Here is a 23,052-nt window from a genome sequence, read left to right on the forward strand (position 1 = left end):
GATGGAAAAATACCAGATCATGTTAATGATATTTCCAAGGAGTCTGTATATGAAAACTGGAAATCAAAGCCACAGAAATTTCCAAAACAATGACTTGCTTTGCTTCTTTTCATTGCTAAAATTAGTTTTTCATTGCTAATTGCTATTGCATAAATAGAAATAATTTGCCGTCCAAAAAGTGATAAAAGAAGTGTTGTGGAGAACATATGATGATAAACAAAATAATTTTCAGAGCACATGGATGCTATGAGCCTACAGGGGATTTTATTGCTCAGGTGAGAGATGTCCAAGATACTTAAACCAGTGCACTGAACATGATGTTCTTTTCCTGATTACACACTTCTTTTCCAGTTGTTTTGCTTTCACGTTTTCTTCAATGCATAAAGCAAGAGACATGTTTGAATAATCAAGATTTAGAAGAAAATTGTTAAGGCAGCAGCATGTTGGCTGCAAACCAACTAAAAAATATGCGTTACAATCCATGGTGAGAATATGAAGCAGTTGTAAAGCTATTATTTCATTCGTGAGATTTTCTAGGCGTGAAATTCTGCTCTACTTTTTACACAGCATGTAGGCAGCATAAATGAAAGAACAGCTCTAACCCTCCTTATTCCCCAGCTCCAACTGAGCATTTAGAAACTGGGTTTGGCTTTTCTTTCTTTCCAATCCTTTTGTGACAGACAAAATTTTTAGTTGACAGGAATAAAAAGAGTTCCTAAATATGCCTGTAGATACTCATTTTATTCACACACAGGAAGCACAAATAAGTTGGATTTGATATGGGAAGAGTAATGCCCTGAATAACTGAGGTTATGATGCAGAGCAGCTTCACAGGACTCTTCTGATTATTATTTCAGAACAGAAAACAGTAAAAAAAGGTCTTTCTGTAATAAAGAGCAGCATAATTTCAGAGAGAATTTTTTATGTAGATCATAGTGTTGGGCCCTCTCAAAAAAAAGGCCAGTTTCTAAGCAGCATTCCTGAATGACGTATTCTTCTCATAATCTGAAGGATACAGTAAATTGGATAATGGTGGAAAAGGTTTTTTTGTGAAACACTTTTCAGTGCTCATTTTTTAAAGTCCTGCTCCTGGCAATCAACAAAGGTGAGCACACTGGCTCAAAGCACCAAAGCATCTCCCATCCCCACAAAGTGTAAGCCTGAAGTCTTACAATCATATTAATTTGTTGTCTCAAAATAGTATAACTCCACAGGGAAAGGAGCTGAAGCTGTGACGAGAACAAAGAGCAGATTGTCATTTATTAAAACTACAATTGTAAATTAAACCTAATGCAGTTAAGAGACAGTTTAACATACAGAATGCTACAGAATAATAAACTCCTCCAGAGGAGACATTCTGGACTCAGACACATGGACTGCAGCTCATGGATGGCAATATTTGCAAAAGAAAGCAGCATGAAAATTTCAATTGTTCTCTTTCTCCACTTAATTCTGTATTTGCTACACTTACTCTGTATAGCACAATACCTATCTCACACAGTAAATAATTCATGGAGAACTAATAAAAATTACACCTGTAAAGTCAGGTAAGGTTTAAAATACAAGACTCACCTTCTATAGAAGAATCTGTGTTGATGTAAGCGACTGCCCGTTCCTGAAGGATTTTGGCATTTTCCTAGGGATGTAAATGTGTAAATCTTACTTCTTATTAGTGGCATTTAGTTAAGAGCATGTCAAGTGCATTGCTTTTTACATCATTACCTTTAAGATCTCAGTCAGAATAATTACCACTGTGTACCTTGCTAATTATGTTGTTCGAGGATGGGTAAATAATCTGGGCATGTGGAATTCATTACTCCTTTCTAGGACTTAATTTGTTGTGGAAAACATCCACAAAACATAGGTGCTACGTGCAGCATCACACAGGAGCAAGATGGAGCAGGAAAACTATTGAATAGAATTGTAACACAGTAAAATAAGGTTATTACATGCATTTTAGCTCTGGACTTCAGGACTTTCTGAACATGGGACTGTGAGGTCAGCCAGAATTCCTCCATGCTTTTAATCCCTAGCTTTTCATAGGCGCTCCCAGCACTGAATTCAATTTTAACACTGATAAACCAAGCAGTCCTGCCATAACTACAGCCTTCCATTTCAAAAAGGAATAAGTCAAAGCGCTGAAAATCTGTACGAAAATGCAGCTGACTGACTATTTTGAGTCCACTAAGCAGTGCTTTCTGCTAAATATATACAGACATCTTGTTTGTTTTTTTGCAAACTGGTAATTATGTTTGGAATTGATATTCTAATCAGTAAGTATTTCACAAGATTTTGGCTTTGTGACAGATTTAATTAGGTTAGCAATTGTTTGATTCATTCAATTTATAACCCAACCAATAATTTGTAAGTCATGTGAGCTCAAAATGTAATTGGTAATTGATAACTACATAGTGAAATTGACACCTAAAAAAAAAACTGGAGAGGAGATCCTGCAAAAGAATATGATGGGAGGGAGCACGACTGTACTTGCTTATATGGGGCTTTGCATATTTGCAAAACAATATTTGCAGCATAAAGGAATTCCTTTGTTTATGAGCAATGCAGATTGTCTGTGTAGCTAAAGGATGTTGCCACAGTTGAATTCTTTCTGTTACACAGAAGATGGTGGATATTGTGGGTTAATTTTCCTCGAGATTTAATACATGACAGATCTGACAGCTGCAGGGAAGAGGAATGTAAGCTGTGAGGAATGTCTGTAGAGAAACTGAATCTAATTTAGGTCTAAAAGAGTAGTAATACATACCACCACGATGAAGCAAGGAAAAAATATTAAAACACATATTCAAATATGAACTGTGCTTACAGTTTCTAACCTTATACACCTGCCATTTCATGAAATATTGAACGATAGATTACTAGATAGCAAATTAAAAAACCCATTACAGAAAAGCAGTAGCAATATTTAACAAATAGAACATAAGAAAACTCCCTCATTTATTAATGACTTGCTCAAGAGAAATTTATATTTTAAGTATCATTGTTTCATATTCCTCATAATTAAAACAATTGTGTTGTTTTTTTTCTTGACAGCACCTATATTTATGCAGAGATACATAGACAAAGAAATCACAAATAAACATACATATAAAAATATATACATATTGCTGCCAGTGGAGTTCAGGTGGGATGAAACTTCACCTATTGAAAATTTCTCTGTAAATGCCTTAAAATAATTTAATTTACTTTTTCTTCATCTAATGTTTCATAAACCAGCAGTAAGATGAAGACATTCTGTTATAGCTGGAAGACAAACAGTTTATGGGTGAAAAAAATAGTGCAAATCTAAAGGAATAGAAATCTCAGATTTTTTAACAGAAGAATGATGGAATCCCTTTGGTGTTTGGGAGCATTTTTCTGGGTTTGTTACCTCCTCTGACATGTGCCATTTTACTATGTAATTTTGTGATTTGCTGAAATACATGCCAATAAACTAAACTAAAACAATTTTTTTTGTTTTATTGTTTCTGAAAGCTCTATTTACCCACCTAAATATTAACTTGTAACTAAAATTCTAATAGAAGAACAAGAAAACGCATTTCTGTTAAACCATTCAGTACTAATAAATTTACATAGTTCAGCAGAAATGTGTTTCATCAGGCAATTTTCTTCCTGCTGTATTTCAAATTTGGATTTTACAAAGCAATGAAAACTCTTGTAAGACCTGTATTCTTTATTGGGGTTGAACAAATCCACTACGAACTGAACATGCCCAACAGGAAAAGGAAGATAAAAGTATTCAGAACCTCACAGCTCAATCTCTCAACATTCTTCTCTCAGGCAGGAAAAAGAAGATAAAAATAACATGTCCAATAGAAAAAGGAAGATAAAAATACCCAGATCCTCACCTCTGAATTTCCCAACATTCTTCTTTCAGGCAAGTATATAGTCAGGGATCCTCCTACAGAAATAATTGACTGTCCTGCCCCTGAGACTCTACAATGCTGGAATTCACAGGAATTTTGATCTATTCACTCATAGATTACCTATTCTTTCATTGGCCCAGTAGGATTGATTTTCATACAAAATCAATGATTATGGATGTTTATGGATCAGAGGTTCAGGATCTGGACTTAAATTTATATCTCAAATAGAAAGTCAGACCAATCTGGGTTAAATAAAATGCTATCTTTCTTTTAAATTATGGGATAGATTTCCATATAGAGACCCCTGTGGAATATTAGCTTTGAATCAAAGTAGATTTTTAAATCTTAGAAGAGTTAGTGCACTTATGTTGCAAGAAGGCAGGTAGGTAATTTATGTAATTAATAAAATGAATGCCTCACAACACCTGAAGAAATTTGTTGTGTTCCAATTTTACCATGAAGTTTTTGATTTCAGTCAAGGAATAAATCCTGGGTACTGCAGTCATCTGCAACACACTCTCAAGGTTTGCTTTACAGTTTTTTTATTTACCTCAGCCCACTCTGTGGAACCCAATAATCCAAATTCTTCTGCATCCCAGCTAGCAAAAATAATAGTTCGCCTAGGTCTCCAACCTGCAATTACATAGTTAAACTTGAAAATTCAACTTATACTTTAAAAGTCTACTGACCACAGTTAATTGAAATTGCTTTAAAAGCAGCACTTAACTGATATAACAGTAAAAAAAAAAATCCTCTCTAAAATCCTTAGAGGAACATATTGCAGAAGCATTTCCTATTAATGCAATACTTTCATTCTGCACAGCTACAAGGGTGCCATTACACTGATGAAGGAATAAATTCAGCCAACTACCATGCAATGATACATATGCATCTCTTCAATGAATTTACATCTTTCATAATGAGAAATTAAACTTTCTGTAGAGGTGAAAAGTTAAATCAATACAACAGCTTATGGAAGCACAGATCCTCAAAGCTGCTGTTTTCCCTATCCATCATTTTACATCTGTAGCAAGTTACCTTCCATCTTCATTTTACCAAAACTCCGTACAATTTCTTGCAGAACAGCGGCACCCGTCGTTGGATCAATACCACCAAACACCCAAGAGTCTCTATGGCCACCTAAAATTATATATCTGTCTGGAAACAAACATACAGTGTCAATTCATAATTAAAAATGCACTTGGATTACCTGTGATTTCCCTTGACTGCATCTTTACTTGTACCAAATCAAATATGAAGTTTGATACCAGTGCTACAAGTTTATTTTTTAAGGGGATCTGCAATCATTCACTTACTTTACTAAGGTATGCAACTAAAGACAAGAAATATTTAATAAATATTTTTCCATCTAAAAGTCTTTCATGTGTATGACCTGCTACTATGTATCAATAGTACAATGTTAAAGTCCCAAACCATCACTAGCTTTCTGTAATTTGAATGATGTTAATTTTTGCAAAAGCAAAAATGTATACCTGATGTAAGGGGAAGCCTGCAGTAAAATGTTAGGCATTATAAAAAAACATTCTCCGATATCTATCACTGTATTTAAACGGGAATGCTATTTTTGGGAATGCCAATGACAAATAGTACAATGGGAAGGACAGAAAAACTATTAAGAATTTCTCAAGACTACATATTATATGATTCTCTAAAAAACTTCAAGTTTCTTACAACACAAGTAGAATTTCAACAAATACAAAAGAAAGAAGGAATTAAAATCATCAAGTAGCTGATGCTCACCCGGTTCCTGAGCTCCCCTGAGGATGCCAATGACATTGTAAATTCGTGTTATTCTATTGCTTGTATGAACATGCATTCTGACTTTTCTGAAATGAAAGGGAACATAGAATAACCATTTCTGAGTAATAAGCCACTAAAAAGCCAATGCTAATAACACATAAACCAGACAGCTTGTGCTTCTGATCTGCTTTGTGTGTTCAGAACTATCCAATGTGTGTTCAGCATTGTCATGCTGTCTCAGAGTCCCATTTTTCATTTCAGTTTAGCCTGCTGCTGATGTCTTAGAAAAAAGTCTATGAGCAGGGCCAGTCTATAAATTTGCAAAGATTTACAGAATTTAATGAATTTTTAGTTATGGGAACCAGTCAGATAATTGTGTACTAGAGGAATAAACTGAAAAAGTGGCATAGTAATTAAAAATACATCTACATTTTGACCAAAATGATAATTGTGGATATGCAGATGTTTATAAAGAATACACTTTGGTTTTCTAGCACAGGTCAATGTAATAATTTAGAACTTGGAGAAAAGGTCATTAGGAATATTCACCCAGGAATAAACTGAAATCTGTTTAGGACAGCAGATCTAAGTGATCAAGATTTGTAAATCACAGAATGGTTTGGGTTGGCAGGGACCTTAAAGGTCATCTAGTTCCAACCTCCCTGTCATGGGCAGGGAATCTTTCATTGGAGGCAGAAAACCTTCTACTGGAAGCACAGTTTTTCTTCTTTGTCCCCCACCAGTAAAATCCACTTGTGAAATTTTAGAGAAACAAAGGCAATCCAGGTATTCAGAGGGATACAGTATTCAGCCCCCTTAACCTGTGGAAGAAACAAAGCACCAAACAATGGGGGGGTTGTGTCTGGCAAAACCTCAGGACTTCCACATTTGAAGTTAACTTTTCAGCAGCAAATCTGCATAGCTGTCAAAATGTAAACCTACTTCAGGACAGCCACTGGATCTTTGCCCAGAAAATAACTGACACCAGTGCCTTGAATGTGTGTCTACATGCACATTTTCCATGTGCAAGTGACTTTCTACCTAGAATCAAAAGGTTCATTTTGATAAACTCTGAGAAAGAAGTATGTGTAGAATTAATCCATACTTACAAAAAAAAAAAAAAAAAATTTACTCTATCAAGTAGGAAGACTTTAAAAACTCCACTCAAAAATACAAGTTTTGTGGATGACTCATGTTGCTTTCTCACTCTTGTTCTTCAAGAAACTCCTAACAACACTGCAATTATGTCAAATATGCTTTCTTATTTTATTCCTACTTTATTCATTTTCAGCTAGTGTTAAAGCAGCATAGAAGAGAACAATGATAAAAACAGTCTTTATAAAATTATATATTCAGACATACCCTTGTTATCCAGGAGATGGAGTAGTGATAATGATACACCATTTTTACACATTGTTCATTTGGGTCCTAATTGTCCTAACTAACAGTCCTCATTGACTAATACCTCATATAAACTGAAACTATTTTTAGGTGGAAAAGTCACAGAAAAGTGACTTTTAGCTTTATTGCAATTTAGGTTTATTTGCCAGATGCCATAGTCATGTGGCTTGATCAGCTAACTTATGATCATTTTTAATGAAATTTATTTTCAAATTCTAATAGCTATCTCCAAATGGAACCCTAGCAGATGGAAGTAAATATCTCCAGAGAATCTCTAGGTGCATTATTTTAAAGTCTTTTCCTCAGAGTTTGTTTGTTTTTTGGTGGGTTTTTTTGCCTTTGTTTTTTGTTGTTTTTTTTTTTTTTTTTGAATACTGTATGAAATAGGCAAGTATTAAAACAGACCTTGTAGAAGAGGTGCTTGTGAATCCTGGCCCTATGTTATAAGACACATTGAGACTTCCCTTCCAGCTGCTATCCGGAGCTGCAGGTCCTCCCATTGCACTGTGAAGTGAAAAACAAGACAAATGAAGTTGACCATTATGCTGAAACCTTAAATTCTCTTAATAATTATTGCAGCAAAACCTAGGTGATTTTACAAAATTCTTAAAAGCATTATTGCAAAACCAGATTGCTTTGAATTTTTCACATTTTCTGAAGCACACATTACTACAAAAGAGTAGGAAATGCAAGTAACAGCATAGATTTTGCCATCTTAATATGAAAAATTTGTCTGCACATTTGTCAATACTGACTTCTGGAGAGAAGGACTGATGTATACTCACCGCAGTAATACTTCTGCATCGTGATATCCAATGGGATGAACCGGGATTTTGGGAATCCCTACACCTTCATTAACTTTATACCTGAAAGTGTACTCTGAGAAACCAGAACAAAATGTCAAGTTTATAGTGCTCTTGCAACTTTTACCAAACTGGAAACACTTTTGAGCAGAGCTGCCACCAGCATTCATGATTATTTTCAATTCTTACATCATTTCTCACACACTGCCTCTAGAAAAACAAACTGTAGTGACAGAACCTCAAACCCAGTAACCCAGTAAACCACAGCACTGCAAAAGATGCCCCCACACTTGATGCAAGGCTAGATTTGCTGTCCAGCCATATTGTAACATCTCCTCCAGGCTGGCTCTGGGGAAACCAAGCTGATGTGTGAGATGAAGATGGCACCTGAGCAGCTAATTGACAAGCTGCAGAGGATGTCCACAGATGCATTTACCTGGGTTGGAGACAGCCAGTGTCTCTCTGAGTCTGCTGGGCCCAGCACACACAATCTCTCCAGGTTTAGATTGTCTTATGCCCCCAGCAGTGGCCACACAAGCCCATGAGCTTTCCAGAAGCATCCCTGTATAGCCATCCTACCAGCAGCCAGCACTGGCAGGCATCTTAGTTCAGACTGAGTTTAGGATGTTAACAAGGACAAGAGAAGCACATGGTGCTGACTTTTGAAAGACCCTAGACTGTTCTTATTTTAGCTACAGGAATTTTATTCCCCTTAAAAAGGATTTTAAACTGGTTTTTTTTTTTTTTTGCCTGGAACTTATGATTGACAAGGAAATATACCTCCAAGTAAAGCTATTAATCCTCTTTGATGGCAAAGTATAATCTAGTTTAAACTGGTCCTCTGGAGAAACACAGATATTTTTAAATTGCTATAAATTCTCAGTAATTTTCTGTTGCTTTACAGTCTGTAAACCTACACATCCTGCTTTTTTAAGTGTCACAAGGGTGGGACCATAGAAAGAGTTTCCTAGAAACTTTATTTCCCTGCCTAACCGAAACCAGTTAGAATGACACAGATAGAACTTAGTCTGCAATAGAAAATTAACTACTGTCAATAAGAATTTCAAGCAGCTTTTTTCTGTGTATCTGTACTGAAAATAAATTAATTTCTAGTGTCACACTTTCAGCAGCAGTTTATAAAGTGCTTGATGGCCTGGGCTACAGAAGTTGCACTCACCTTTGGCAGGATAACCTGGTGTTAGAGGGTCCCCAGCTCCATTCAGATTTAAAACATTCCCACGCTGGACTCCTCCACCTGGAAGATTCCAGCCACCTGGATAAGCTTCTACTCCTGGAGCACAGTAGTCAGCAGGGTCTGAGTAAAGTATGATCCCTTGGGCTCCTGCTAATATGGCATTTTTAACCTGTGAAATTATTTGCTTTTAAGATGTGTTTTTTTCTTGTTTTTTTTTAATGCAGCAATAAATCCGAATGTTGAGATTTGTTTCCATGCAGACATAGTTTTAGAAGACGAGTATGTGAAAGAGTGAAAATTATTCCAGATTTAGTAAAAGAACCAAGCATAGTGATATGCAATATGTTCATTATTTGTGTCAAACCTTTAGTTGTAGCTCAAGGCTATGAAATAAAGCACAGAACATAAAAATGAGGCACAAAAACTGACCACCATCCTCCCTGCCTCACTGTCACCAGTTTTGCCAGATTTGTTGTCTAAAGTCAGAAGAGATAGCTACTCAGTTTCTGTGCATCAGACTCCTTGTCAAAATGACATTAATTTCGAAGTACTGCCGTTCTATGGACAGCAACTATCAAAAGACTAAGCTCTACAAACTACTCAGTTCCCTAAACTATTCTCTTGCAACAGCTGCAGGGGAGTTTGAAGTCACCTCTGTCTCAGGAGTTTAATACATCCATCTGGTTTTATTGTTTTAGAAATTATTCTTAGATTGCAATGGATACATTGCATGCTTCCTTCTGCTCATATGTTCCAACAAGCAGCCCTTACTAATTCTCTCAAGCTCTATCATGAACAGTGTCTGACCCATGGAGGAAAAATTAAAACACAACCCTTACTTTGTTTCCTCTGAAGATCTTCCCATATCTGGCAATGACAATCTTTCCTGTACAGTTAATTCCCATTTCACGCTCCAGCCTAAAAAAATCTTCTGTACGACCATAATTCACGTACACCAGCTCTGCCTGGGCAGAAAAGAAAAGCAGTGTCATGGCAACCGGTCAGCCAACAAACAAAACACCCATTATCAGAAAGACAGTTTCATTCACTAAGTATCATAGCGGATTTTTTTTTAATTTTTTTTTTCATTTCTAAAAATGAGACTTGGTGCCCATAAAAACAATAACAAAACATATCCACAATATTCTACAGGAAGCTTTGGCTCAAACTTCTGACATTTGGATATTATCCTGCACTTAACAAAAGTCCTAAAAACAGGCTGGAAAATAAACCAGAGTACTTTGGTAAAGTGACAAACTTCTCTGGCTGTGACAAAGCAATGGCGTGCCTTGCACACACACTCACTACTACATAGTTTCACTCATTCATGCAATGCAGTGTTGTCCTTGACCTGTTCCATAGTGAATTAGCTTAAGTGAGGAACTTTTGCAGCTTTTGAAAGCATTCATTTATTCTAAAATGTCTTCCAACTTGATATAAATACTGCCACTTCTACCCGTGCCTTAACCAAGCCCTCTACATATGACTGAATAATATGAAGCAATCTGAGATGTATCCAAAATTTTCTATCAAGATAAAAACTTTTCACTTGTTACGTGATTCAGAGTTCCAGCAATTTGAGAAAGCTCTTTTTTTTTGGTCATAAAAGTCTTCTAACTTTTGCATAATACGTGGCTTATCTGGGCCTAAGTGTTCTTTAATTAAGACAAGTGGTAATTAAAACTACTGCAACAAATATTTTGAGAAGCTGGAGCAATCTGTCCCAGAAACTGTTTCAAAAAATAGGTAATAGTACCATTGCATAATTTATTTTCTTACCTCTGGCACTCCTTGTGCTGAAAAAGCATTATATGGTGGTAGTATATCAGTAACATTTTCATACCCCTGTGGAGGTGGTTCAAACAATGATGTATTGAAAACCTATCCAAAAAATAACAGCAGTTTTTGGTCAAATATTCTAGGCACAGATTCACACACTAAGCAAATGCTAATTATAGTTTAAAGTCAGAAAAGACAGTTATTCCATTTCTGTGCATCAGACTCCTTGTCAAATAATTACTATTTGAAAATACTGCAGTCCTGTGCATGAAAAGTATCAAAAACCTTGGCTTTTGCCAAGTTAGTTAGCTTTATCAGCACTTAAAAGCTATAGTTTCCATAAATTGATAGCAAAAAATAGTTTTAACTAGTACACATAAGTTCAAACAAAAAACCGGGTAGAGATCCAGAGCTGAAATTTTGTAATAGAATGCAGATATGAATACAGAGACAGATCATGTGTCAGAAGAAGTTCATCAGTCAATGCCTGAACCTAAAGAAAAGAAGCAGCTGAAAATTGCCAAGAGGTGGTGACAGTGAAAGACATCTGGTTCATCCATGCCATCCCAGGTGTCTTTCGAGGTTTCTCCTTCCTGCATTATTATTCTCTTTATTTCTTGCCTAGTAATACTTCAGCTAAACGTGCTACCTTTTATCACTATGTATTGTAGCACTCATGTTGCTTTAAGGTGCATGTCCACCTTTTGTCACCTTGTGAGATTGTAGCTGAGACATTGTTACAGGGCTTCTGGAAGAATTTCATCCTTCCACCTCTAAAGTCATGTCATCCCTGGGCACATATTCCTTACTTTCTACCCTGGCACTTCATCCCTACCTATGTGCCATGATGCTTCTCTAGCAGTTCCACCTCCTCTCCTTGCTCAGGATCCTTGTTAAAATTTACATCTACTTCTTTATTTCCCTGGGTATTCAAAAGGGAGAAGATGTCTATAGACTGACTAGCTCATAGTATTTCCAACACTAACTTAGGAGACACTGCAAAAAAAAGGAGTATCTCTGCAATTCCTTACCTCAGCATATTGTGAAAGCAAATATTGTACAGATGTTCAAGCAGGGTTTGGATAGGTATTTGGAAGAGAGATGTAATAGGGGTCACTGACTGGATAAAGACTTGGAAAAGGTCTAGGGAGGATTTTTCAAGAGATTAATTGCAGCACTTTCAGAGAAGCCCTGAGCTGAAAACAGCTAGATGCTGGAAGAGCTGCATGCCTGAAATACATTTCTTTGTTCCTAAACACCCCTGTGCATCCGTTTAAAGCTGTTAATAGGAACGGGATATTAACCTAGATGTATTCTTAAGCTGAACCCTTCTAAGACCTTATGGTCTGCTGGTGTTAACTGTAGCTTCTCCACACATCCTTGCTCTTCCATATGAGTCACTGAGGTCTCAGCCACTTTGCTGTGTTTTCTGCATAGCTTGGGAAACCATTTCTAAATATGAATTCATTTTGCACTGGATTTTGGGTTTTTTTAATAATATAAAGCACATGCTGAGCTGAGTAGATGAGAATACAGAGGAAGACACTATTTTTTAACAGGAAGTCATTGGGGTTTTTTTTGGTTTTACATAAACATAGTTTTGTCATTGAAAAGATCACCTCATTCCCTTGATCATCAATTACTGAAATGTAGTTTGGCTGCTTTGCATTTGGGTATGAAAGAAGCACATCATAATTAACAAGTTCTGCTGAATCCAGTCCAAATTCCTTCCACTGGCCTTGAATTTTTTTGGCAAGAAGAAGATTCTGTTCTGTTCCTGCGAGGTGAGGCAACTTGGTAAATGAACTAGAATAAAACAGAAAACCACTAGTAAGCAGCAAATGCAGAGATACAATAGTGAAATAGGTTCAGTGTGTATAAAGCTAGTCTTCAAGACACATTGCATAGACAGTAAGGTCTTAAAGTTTGAGCTGTATAACATGGTTGCTTATCAGAGTCTGCATCAGGACATGTACAAAATATACTCAGAGAAGAAGATCTTTCCTGAGGCCTTAAGATAAGTCAACTGAACTTTTTTCTTTGCATAACTGCAATAGCCACATCTACACACAAGCAGTGAAAACCAATGGCAAAGGTTTAGCAAAAGAACATCAGCAGTATACAAGACACAGAAATAAATACAGGAAAGCTATGCATTGAGAAAAGAGCCTTCCAGATAATTCTGGTATCTGATAATGGATTTGTACTGCTGTCATAACGTGTCCTAATAAGTTTACTTTGAAAATCATTACATTAAATTATTTGCACAGGTTTGTTCTTTTTCCTTAATCAAAAACCTGAATAACAAAACATTCTTACCAACATTTACTTCCATATCAGATATAACACATAATGGTGATAAATAGTCACGAACAGAATCTAGTTCCTCTGGGCTACCCTACAGAAATCTGTGTGCAGTTTGTTCAGCCCACTGAACAAGTAAGGAATGGTGAAAGCTCATTAGTCAGCCAGGTACTCTGCATCAGCTTCCAATTCCCAATAGGCTACTTGTCAATGGCTGCCCCACTGATGTCAGATGCCAGCAATCACCATTAATTAGCAGTAGCAAATACCATAATTAATATCCCTTCAGCCTGTCATTTCAGACTGTTTTCAACCCATGTTCTGCAGTGTGTACTTCCTCAGGTCCCACAGGAGAATGATGTTCAAAGCCTTGTTAAAGTCAAGTGTAAAGTCTTCACTCACGCACGTAGCAGTAATTTCCTTACAGAAGGCAATATGCTGACCACGCAAACAAATTGTAAATAAATGCAGACTCTTCTGAACTATATTTCTGTCCTTTGTGTGTTTGAAAACAGGTTCCAGAAGGATGTTTTGTCACCATTCTGAACCTGAAGCTGACCAGCTCAGAGTCCCCTCCAAGTATTCCTTATTAAAAGCGAGGCACAATATCAGCCTTTTTCAGCCACCTGGGGCCTCTTTCAGTCATCAGAACTTCTCATTTACAGCAACATCACGATCATGACATAAAGATCTTTCACATGAGTCCCTCACAGCCCCAGGATTTGAATGCATTCAGATTCTCTAAGTAGACTACAACCTTTTGCTCTCTGCTGTTGTCATTCCCTCTCTTTAAACTGTGAGGAAAGAAACCTTTGCCAAACCCCGGTGCTTATTTGCTTCTTGCACTTTAATTCTCACTAGTATTTTAAGTACCTTTTAATTCTTTAAGCATACTAAATGCTACATATGTCATCAGGAAAAATTCACATGATTATATTTTTATTCAGATTTTCCCTTCCAAGCAGTTTAATCTTTTCCAGAGCTAAGAACAAAGTGTCTGCATTTTCTGAGACTCATAAGTTTTTTTCCCCACGTGATAAAAGCAGATGTAGTAGTCTGAAAAACTAAGAATATGGATCAAAATTCTCAAGTTCATATTTTCTTCTGCTTCCAACAAACTTTTTGAATACTGTGTTAATACAATTTCTCTGCATTTCTTGATTTTTATTTGAATTTAGGGAAAAAAAAAAACCAAACCCAAACAACATGAGGCATTTGGCCCATCACCAAAGCAGGCAGACAAATGAGAGACCATTAATATCCCATGGCCAAGAGATTTTGGCATAATTACAGTAATTTCATGCTCTGTTGCCTAGATTCTCACTCAAACATAATTTTCAGGAACTCTCCAATCTACTGAAAACAACACATACAAAATAAGATTAGGCCTGTAGACTTTAAAAGCTAATTTATGTTAGGTATGAAACTTTTTGGTTTTAGAATAAATGTATAGAAATCAAATTTGTCAGTAATCCTTTCATGTTCTTGATGCAGCTGCTGACTTACGTGCTGAATACAAACATTTTACTAACCAGAGTTAGTATTTATTTACTTTTCATGTGAATACATTTGTTCCTCTATAGAAAATATACACAATAATGTGGGTTTTTTTAATTTTCAGTGGGCAAAACAAGAGTATTTTTATGTCCCTAGCATTTTAGATGTTTTGAAAGAACTGTGTGGATGTAAAAAAAAAATGTATATTTATAATAGTTACCTCATGCAAGCCTTAACCAACTGTACACACACAATGGCCATTGACAGAGACCTTTATCTCTCAAACAGAAGGCAGGATATAATGGGATGTCAGAGCTCCCTATCAACAACACTTTACCCAGTATGGCCACACTAAAGGAATTAGAAGTTGTGAGTATAAATGCAGCTCAGTGCCATGTATTTTTTTGTAGCACTAATTTTTAACAGATTAATTTTTTACTTAGACTAGCTGCTCAAACTGAAAGTTTAAAGAGACACTGAACAGATGATCAGTCAGATGTAACTCATGTCAATCAACACAGTAAAATCATCTCAGTCTGAAAGAAAACAAAGTTATCTGAGGTTAGAGCTTAAGATACTTGTGAAGAAAAATTAAAAAGGCACACTTCATTCAATCATGAAGATGGGAAATAATGAAGAATGGTAAGCACTAGCAGTAATGCAGCTGAGGGAAGTACACTTGACAGTACAACCACTTCAAAAAGGCAACTTCAAAAATGGGGAGGGGGGAACAGAAGAGTTGCAAGCCTCTCCCTTCTTCCCTCAGACATTGCATACAAATGAAATACTTCCAAAGCGTCTTAAAAGCTCTGCTTTCAGAGGCCCTTCCTTGGAGCTGATGTTATCACTCTCTGGCTTTTTGGACTGATAAAATTGTTCAAAAAAAAATAATGCACAAGGCTTACCGAAGAAATTTCCTGATGTTCTCTGCTTTCATTTCAGCCACAAGTTTCTGTCTCACATTTTGATGGACATCTGAAGAGCTGGGGTTTTTCTCGGTCTGTTTTGTATACCAGCCTGAAACACATTTGAAATGTTTCTTACTTAGCAAGGATGCCCTCACATGTTTGAGCACAGGTTCAACCTGTGGTACTAAACAGTTACAACCACAATGATGAACAGGGCTTAGAGCACCCTCTGTCAGTGTCAGAGGGCTTAAGCAGAGAATAAAATGTATTTCATTGATTGAAATGCCTAAAAGTGACATAATGAAAAGAGTAAGCTCTAAATCCCTTGTAAATCCCCTTTTTAAGGCAGACTCCTCTCTCATTAATTTTAAACTATAGTTTAAATTCTCAATTAACTGTTTGTAGTGTGAGGTTTGAACTCTTGGTATTCATGGTGAAATTACTTTATTTAGTTTACACATATATTTTAAAATAGATGTGTAAGCCTATTTAAAGTGAAGGTCTAGGACTCAACAGCCACCTTGCCAGCACTGTAATAATCACAGACTTGGGGAAGTGTGGATTTAGTCTATTTAATAATTAAAACAATAAAGTTAACTGTCACCCAAGCCAGTTTTAAAATGTTTATTCAGTAGCCATAAATTGTACTAGGAGAGGGTACATCAACTGTATGAGTTTGTCTTAAAAACAATAACAACAACAAAAATCCTTTTATTATTATAGCTAGACAATCCCAAACTGGGAAAATTTTCATAAGCAAGACAAAAAAAGCTACTGTCACATGCACAGATTATATGACCTGTTACACTTCTAGTAACATTCTGAACTGAACAGTGATGCTTGACCAGACCAAAAGTCCATCTTGCCTAGTATCCTGTTTTGGAGCAAGGCCAAAAGGTGATGATCAGGGAAATGTATAAGCACAGCACAAGCACCAGAAAATAGCAGCTCAGGGATCTCCTAAATTAAACTGATATTTTATATATTTAATAGTCCTCATGGATTTTTCTTTCATGCTTTTGTCTTAGGTTTGTGCTACAACACAAGTTTAAAAAGGATTTGTATTTTAATTTAAAATCAAATGCTGCAAGTGACTGCAGAAAAGAACCTCTAGTAAAGTTCATTATGCATGACGAAAACTTCAGTAACTTGGCTGTCAGTCAAACTCCTCCTCTACATTCTACCCTTAATTTCTAAAATAGTTACTGAAAAGGAGCATTTAAAATTATCTTCAGTAAAAAACAGGAAATAAAAATTAAAAATAAAAAATCTGTGAGATTTTGCAATCACTGAAGTCTCCAACTCTTGTATTTACTCTTTGGATGCCTGGCTGCCTGTTTTGGGAAGCTGTCAGTTCACCAGAGCTTGTTCTGGACTGAAGCACAGAGTTGTTCTGTTCCCTGCTCCCTGAAGCTGCCAGACAGAAAAGCTTAAAAAAGCAGTGGGACGAGTACTTTGTCACGTCCCTGAAGAAGCAGCATAATCTCCCTGCTGGTGAGTTAATGACAACAGGAGTTGCACACAAGTGTCAGGGGAAAGGAGCTGGGGGCTGAGCCCCTGGGTCTCTGTACTCACCCGTAAGAAAACCCAGCAAGAAACAGCCGAGCAGCCCAGGGCACACCAGCCACACACGGAGGCTCCTGGCCATTTGGTCAGCACTGGCCGGCAGCTTGGCAAGCTCTGAGGGCTGGCAGGCAGCTGCCTTCCTCCTCCTCCTCCTCCTCCTCCTCCTCCTCCTCCTCCTCCTCCTCCTCCTCCTCCTCCTCCTCCTCCTCCTCCTCCTCCTCCTCCTCCTCCTCCTCCTCCTCATTCCACCCTCTGCCCCAGGGATGTCCCTGCCTCCTTTGCTTCTCAGTTCTCACAGTTCCTAACCAGCCGTAATCCCAGAGTGATGTTGATGACAGCCAGACAGCCCCTGTGTAGCTGGGTGTGTATCTCTGCAACAAATCTGTATCTAGGCAGTGCACCAAGCAATGTACGTGTAGTATTTAAGATGCTAATTTCTACTAATTATTAGGACTTTCTGGTTTGGAAAGTTCCTGTTTTAGGCTTGTTTACAATCTGTTCCAGTGGAAGTGGCCAAGAGATTAAATTAAGGGAAAACTTCTTTCCTCTTTACCAACAAAACACTGAATTTCTTCCCTTTTAAATCTATGGTAACATTAATCCTTAGCAAAAAATGTATACTTAGAGCATCTGAGAACATAATTTAGATTGGCCAGAAAGAACACTTCCAGACATCATCCAGTTTGCAGCTAGGAAAAGTCATAAATTTATTTGCTATATTCTCTAGCTACTTGCACTTAAGATTACAAGGTTCTTAAGATCAAGTTTTCCTAGTCTAATTTAGTAAAATCCATAAGTATCTCATGGGGAAGGAAACAACTGTAGCCCAGGGAATAGTTAAAATATATGTTCAGTAGATAACTAGTAGATAAATAGAATAATCACATGTGCACATCACTCCCAGCTGCCAAGTTCCTTCACGGCTACATGGAAGCCAAGACTGATCTTTCTGGAACTGAGGGCCTGTCCATTTGAGACCAGTTATATGGCTGACATCAGGAAAGCTTTTCTGGGAGCCTGGGCATGTTCCAAATTCCTATCACTCACTCCCAAAGTCCAAAGTAGACAAAGTTTTTGAAAGAAATGTCAGTACTCTGAGTATCAAAACTTTCTTAAATACATTATGATGAGCTGAAAATATTCAGAAAAAACTGAAAAAAATGGTTAATATCCTAATTACTTAATTATTAATTAATTAATTCAGAGAAAAATTACACCATTTAGGTATTCCACACAAGCCACAGCCACTGTCATAAGCACAGGGCTGGAAGTCTTTGTTCAAATGACAAGCAGGTCCAGTCTTGTGATTTTTTTCCTGTCATTTCCCAACTGCTCATAAACCATGACAAATTCTGAACAGCAATGACATTTCACACCAGCATCTGAATTGACATATACAAACCAGATGGAATTCCACCTACAGAACTCATAAAGAATGAGCATATTGATGTATTATTAGCATTTATATAGCACCACAGGTGTAGGACTGGCACATAATAGACAGTAAAGTGACAGGGGCTTTTGGAGATTACTATCAGAATTAGACCTCACATGATAATAACATCAGTGGAGGAAGAAGGTAAGAATAGCAACAGTGAGACTCTATGAAATGCATTTATTTCTACGTGAATGTCTTTTTAAAGTGACAGGGGCATTAACAATGCTGAGGTTGAACAAGAAGCAGCAGCCAAATGGCTTCTACCACTTAAAGTCCTATTACCATTAGTTATTAGTTGTGATATGTTCCTACATGGCATGGGTTATGTGGGGTATATTATATTACAATTAAATGCAAGTATAATGTACAGTGTAAATCCACTTTTAACCACAGGCCCTCCTCAACAAGACTGGGGCAGGAAATAAGATGAAAAAGCTCATGGGTTGAAATGAACACAAGTGTATCGCTTGCTGATTACCATCATTAGCAAAATAGATTCCACTCAGGGAAAAGTAATTTATTACAAAATAAAATAGACTTGGATGGTGAGAAAAATTAAGATGTCTTCATTGCAACCATTTTTTTCAGCTTAATCTTCTTTACTCCCAAGTCCTTTGTGCCTTAGGGCTGACATATGCAACACAGGGGCCATCCTGGGATCAGGCCAGACATCCTAGGGTATCAAAAGTGTGATAAGCACCTAACTTTAGGCACTTGAATTATTCTGTACTGAGAATGTTGATTTTCTGACAGAAAAATAGCCAGTACCATTTGGGAGCTCCTAAAGAGCTCAGAGGGTCCTAAACCTTTAGACAGAGCAAATCTGTACAGGGCAAAATTTGTGTCCTGGTCTGGGGCAACAACTACAGGTCAGGTGAGACTTCTGAATACTGCTCTGTGCAGCCAGGATGCTCACCATGACCTGCACCATGGGCTCCAGAGGAATCTCTGCTCTGACACTTGGAGCACCTCCTTCCCCTCTTTCTGCACTATCCTTGGGGTCTGCAGGGCTGTTCCTCTCACACATTTTTCACTCCTCCCTAGTCTGACTCTAATTGCTTCTGCACAGTAACTTTCTTTCCCTTCTAAAATCTGTTATCCCAGAGGTGCCACTACCACTGATGGGCTCAGCCTTGCCCAGAAGCCATCTCAGAGCTGGTTTGCATTAGCTCTGCCAGATACAGGGGGAGGTTCCAGGGATCCTCACAGAAGCCACCACTGTAGCCCCTCACTATGAAAATGCTGCCACACAAACCCATTCTAGATGGGGACAGACTTTTTAGTAGGGTCTGTAGCAATTGGTCAAGTCACAGTTTCAAACTAAAAGAGGGTAGATTCAGACTAGATATAAAGAAGAATTTATTTACAGTGAGGGTGGTGAGTCACTAGCACAAGTTTCCAAGGAAGGTGGTGGATTCCCCATCCTTGAAAACATTCACAGTCATTTGGACAGGTGTCTGAACCACCTGGTCCAGTTGAAGATATTCCTGCTCACTGCGGAGGGGGAGAGGACTAGATGGTATTTGGAGGACCCTTCCAACCCAAGTTGCTGTATTGTATTCTATGAATCAGCCTGGTGTGCTGTGGAGGCCAGTGGAAAGATTGACATTACTACACAAGAATTTTTGTTGTCCCCCTGGGATCGTATCTGTTTTATATACAAATATTCTGTATTTGTTTGCTGACCGGTTGTGGGAGTATCCCTGAGTTGTCTCACCTACAAACTCCTTGGAAGAAAATCAGCATATGAAGGCTGAGTATCTACCATTCACCCAGGTGGAACAGAAGCAAGATGAGGTTTGGTTGCATGCATACATATACACACACATTACTCAATCATAAAGCCAAAGGTGTAGTATAAAGTCTTACAAATGTTCCTCAGAATAACTGGAGTCAGGGAAAAAGGATCCTGACATTGGAGATCCAAAATAAAGCATGTCAGGAATGCAAAGTCACATGTGTGAGAAGGTGGAAGAAGCTGCTCCAACCCAAACTTCATCTTACCCTTAGCTGTTACTGATCATCTCATTTCATACCCAAGGAGAGACCTCAGAGCTCTTGAGATGATCAGTAGCCCAAAAGACTCATCTTCCTTTGAGTCCTTTCCTGGCAAAATCAAGGCCACATCCATCAGCCACCCTGTTGTTTTACATGGGGCTTTTCCAGCTAGAACTAAGATATTACCAGTGTGAGATACCTCTAAAAGTGCACTTCTGATAAGAGCTGAGTATTTTACTCAATTTTGAAAACACCCACTTAATCAAAGGTTCGAGGCTAAAAGGAGATAAGACCAACCCAAAGTAGTCAGAGAAATCATGCAAAACAAACTGTGGAAATATTACAGTGTAAAAAGACTCCTTTTCTTAGCACAGGTGAGAAAAAGGGTCCACACCATCAAGTCCTGAACATACTGTACTTCTTTGAATTAGTATCAGTTTTAGAATTATCATGAAAATTATTAGTTACTGCATATGCCTCATGCTGAGTTCAGGAGCAGTGAGAATTCCTCATTCTGACAGTGAAAACCAGAGTGAGGTTCAGCTGAAGCTAGGAGCCCTTGCAGGTAGCTACATATACTCTACCTACATAACTAACTAAACACATAACTGCCTGGTAAACTAAAAAAGCTCAAAAACTGGCAAGGATACACATGCCAAATGCAAAACTAGCAAGCATTTGTGTGTTGAATGCATCATTCTGCTATTCAGCCAACTAGTAAAGGCAGTAATGGTATGTGAAACACAGAATGAATGCCAGGGCTTGTAAAGCGTAGGTTGTAGTTGCTCAGTAACTGGGCCCTAAAGCTTTATATCTGCAGCAAGAAAGATACAGCACTGTTGTGCTGCTTGACCTACTGTCTGACTAAAGGTTGAACCTGTGGTTTGAGAGATCAAGAGACCCTGATCTGTGGGAAAGACAGCCCTGGCAGGAAAACTAGCAACAGGGTAATGTTCAACCACAATTTCAAATCAGTAGTTTCCTTCTGACTCTGCCAGTTGTACAGTCCCTTGAACTCTCTCACGGCCTCTTCAGTCTTTCCATCAGATTAAAACACTAGTAGATGTTACTTTTGAGTCAGAGTCTTTCTTATCTTGAGCTTCAGGAGATCATTACCAGATTCCAACTAAAAGTTTACATTGCTGGCAGCTGACAAGTGCAGCTTGCAAACTTTGACCCCTTTTTCCACAAGAGGAGTGTAACCAGTGAGGCTGAGAGAGTAAAGGACTGTGCACTGAACACAGGGACACCTTAAGGCCATTCCTCCCTGTCCTATTGCACACATCCTTATAAAAAGTCCCCCTCCAGCCTTCTTTAGGCTCTTTAGGTATTGGAAGGTGCTCTGAGGTCTCCACAGTCTTCTCTTCTCCAAGCTGAACAGCCCCAGCTCTCTCAGCCTGTCTTCACAGCAGAGGTACTCCAGGCCTGTGATTTAATGGTTCTTCTCTAGATTCCTTACAACAGGTCTTTCTTATATTGGGGCCCCAGAGCTGGACACAGCACTGCAGATGGGATCTCACGAGAGCAGACCAGAGGGACAGAATTTCCTTCCTCAGCCTGACAGCCACACCTCTCCTGGTGAAGCCCAGGATGCAGCTGGCTTTCTGGACCACGAGTGCACTTTGCCAGGTCACAATGAGCTTCCCCCATCCACAAACACCTCCAAATCTTTCTCCTTAGGGCTAGTCTCAATCCATTCTCTGCCCAGCCTGGATTTGTGCTTGGAATTTCCCTGGCCCAGGTGCAGCACCCATTGAACTTCATGAGGTTCACACAAGCCTATGTCCCCAGCTCGTAGTCAACAGGAGAGAGAAAATTTCTGTTCCTGTGTCCTCTTCCCTGCAGTGGTTAGGGAACAGGCCTAGATTTTTTTTTTAATGGATGTTTCTGTAGTCTAAGAGTGTAACTACTTCTGTATTTTGTGTGGTCCTGGGCCAGGACATTGTATATTATCTGCTAACTATTTCCAAAAAACTTAAATGAAACAATGCTATGCTTAGGCCAGAGATTAAAAAATTATGTCTTCTGGACTGAAAGAAAAAGTTGCTGGAGCAGCGTACAGGTCACGTAGGAAAAGATCTCCACAATTTTGGAGTTTAACACTTCAATTTATCCTCCTCAGCAAAAGAAAAACATTGTTATTGCATCCACCTGGTCAACAGGAGCTGTTTATTGCTACTCCCCTCTGCATGGTGGATTTGGCTTATCATTGTCCTGATTGCTGCATAACAAATCATCTAGGGTAAGGTAACCAAACTAAGCTGACTAATTTTTTTCAGAGGTGGATTATGATGTCATGAATTCTCCACTGGTAAAAGTGGAGTAGTAGAGCAGCCAGCAGTGACAAAACAGAGTCAGCAATGTCTCCCATCAGCACTGGATTCGGGGGAAGACATCTTCATCATTTTACTCCAATCAGTTTCATAAAAAATGTGAAAGTAACTGGGCAATAACTATGGGTATAAGAGCATTTCCCATTATCTGGCAAACTAGATTATTTTAGCAGAAAGACCAACAG

General features: G+C 38.1%; 1 protein-coding gene across 4 annotated transcripts in view; it reads right to left on the reverse strand.

Moving 5' to 3' along the window:
* Positions 1 to 22,528, reverse strand: part of LOC111924890 (N-acetylated-alpha-linked acidic dipeptidase 2-like) — a 35,136-nt gene extending 12,608 nt beyond the window's left edge. Inside the window, exons 1-13 of one of the 4 annotated variants that reach the window (XM_086882166.1) lie at positions 17,348 to 22,528; positions 17,108 to 17,283; positions 15,530 to 15,641; positions 12,443 to 12,629; positions 10,824 to 10,925; positions 9,884 to 10,009; positions 9,027 to 9,213; positions 7,832 to 7,925; positions 7,452 to 7,550; positions 5,646 to 5,731; positions 4,923 to 5,042; positions 4,435 to 4,517; positions 1,573 to 1,636 (exon numbers count right to left, since the gene is read on the reverse strand). In XM_086882166.1, coding sequence (XP_086738292.1) covers positions 1,573 to 1,636; positions 4,435 to 4,517; positions 4,923 to 5,042; positions 5,646 to 5,731; positions 7,452 to 7,550; positions 7,832 to 7,925; positions 9,027 to 9,213; positions 9,884 to 10,009; positions 10,824 to 10,925; positions 12,443 to 12,629; positions 15,530 to 15,641; positions 17,108 to 17,180 — 1,333 coding nt within the window. In that variant the 5' untranslated portion in view covers positions 17,181 to 17,283; positions 17,348 to 22,528. Of the gene's footprint in view, positions 1 to 1,572; positions 1,637 to 4,434; positions 4,518 to 4,922; positions 5,043 to 5,645; positions 5,732 to 7,451; positions 7,551 to 7,831; positions 7,926 to 9,026; positions 9,214 to 9,883; positions 10,010 to 10,823; positions 10,926 to 12,442; positions 12,630 to 13,142; positions 13,350 to 15,529; positions 15,642 to 17,107; positions 17,284 to 17,347 lie in introns of those variants that run through there. The other 3 variants (XM_086882169.1, XM_086882168.1, XM_086882167.1) reach the window with 3 other exon arrangements.
* Between the last annotated feature and the right edge of the window lie 524 nt (positions 22,529 to 23,052).

This window comes from Cyanistes caeruleus, chromosome 3 (genome assembly GCF_971803275.1).
Source record: "Cyanistes caeruleus chromosome 3, bCyaCae1.hap1.1, whole genome shotgun sequence".
NCBI lineage: Eukaryota > Metazoa > Chordata > Aves > Passeriformes > Paridae > Cyanistes > Cyanistes caeruleus.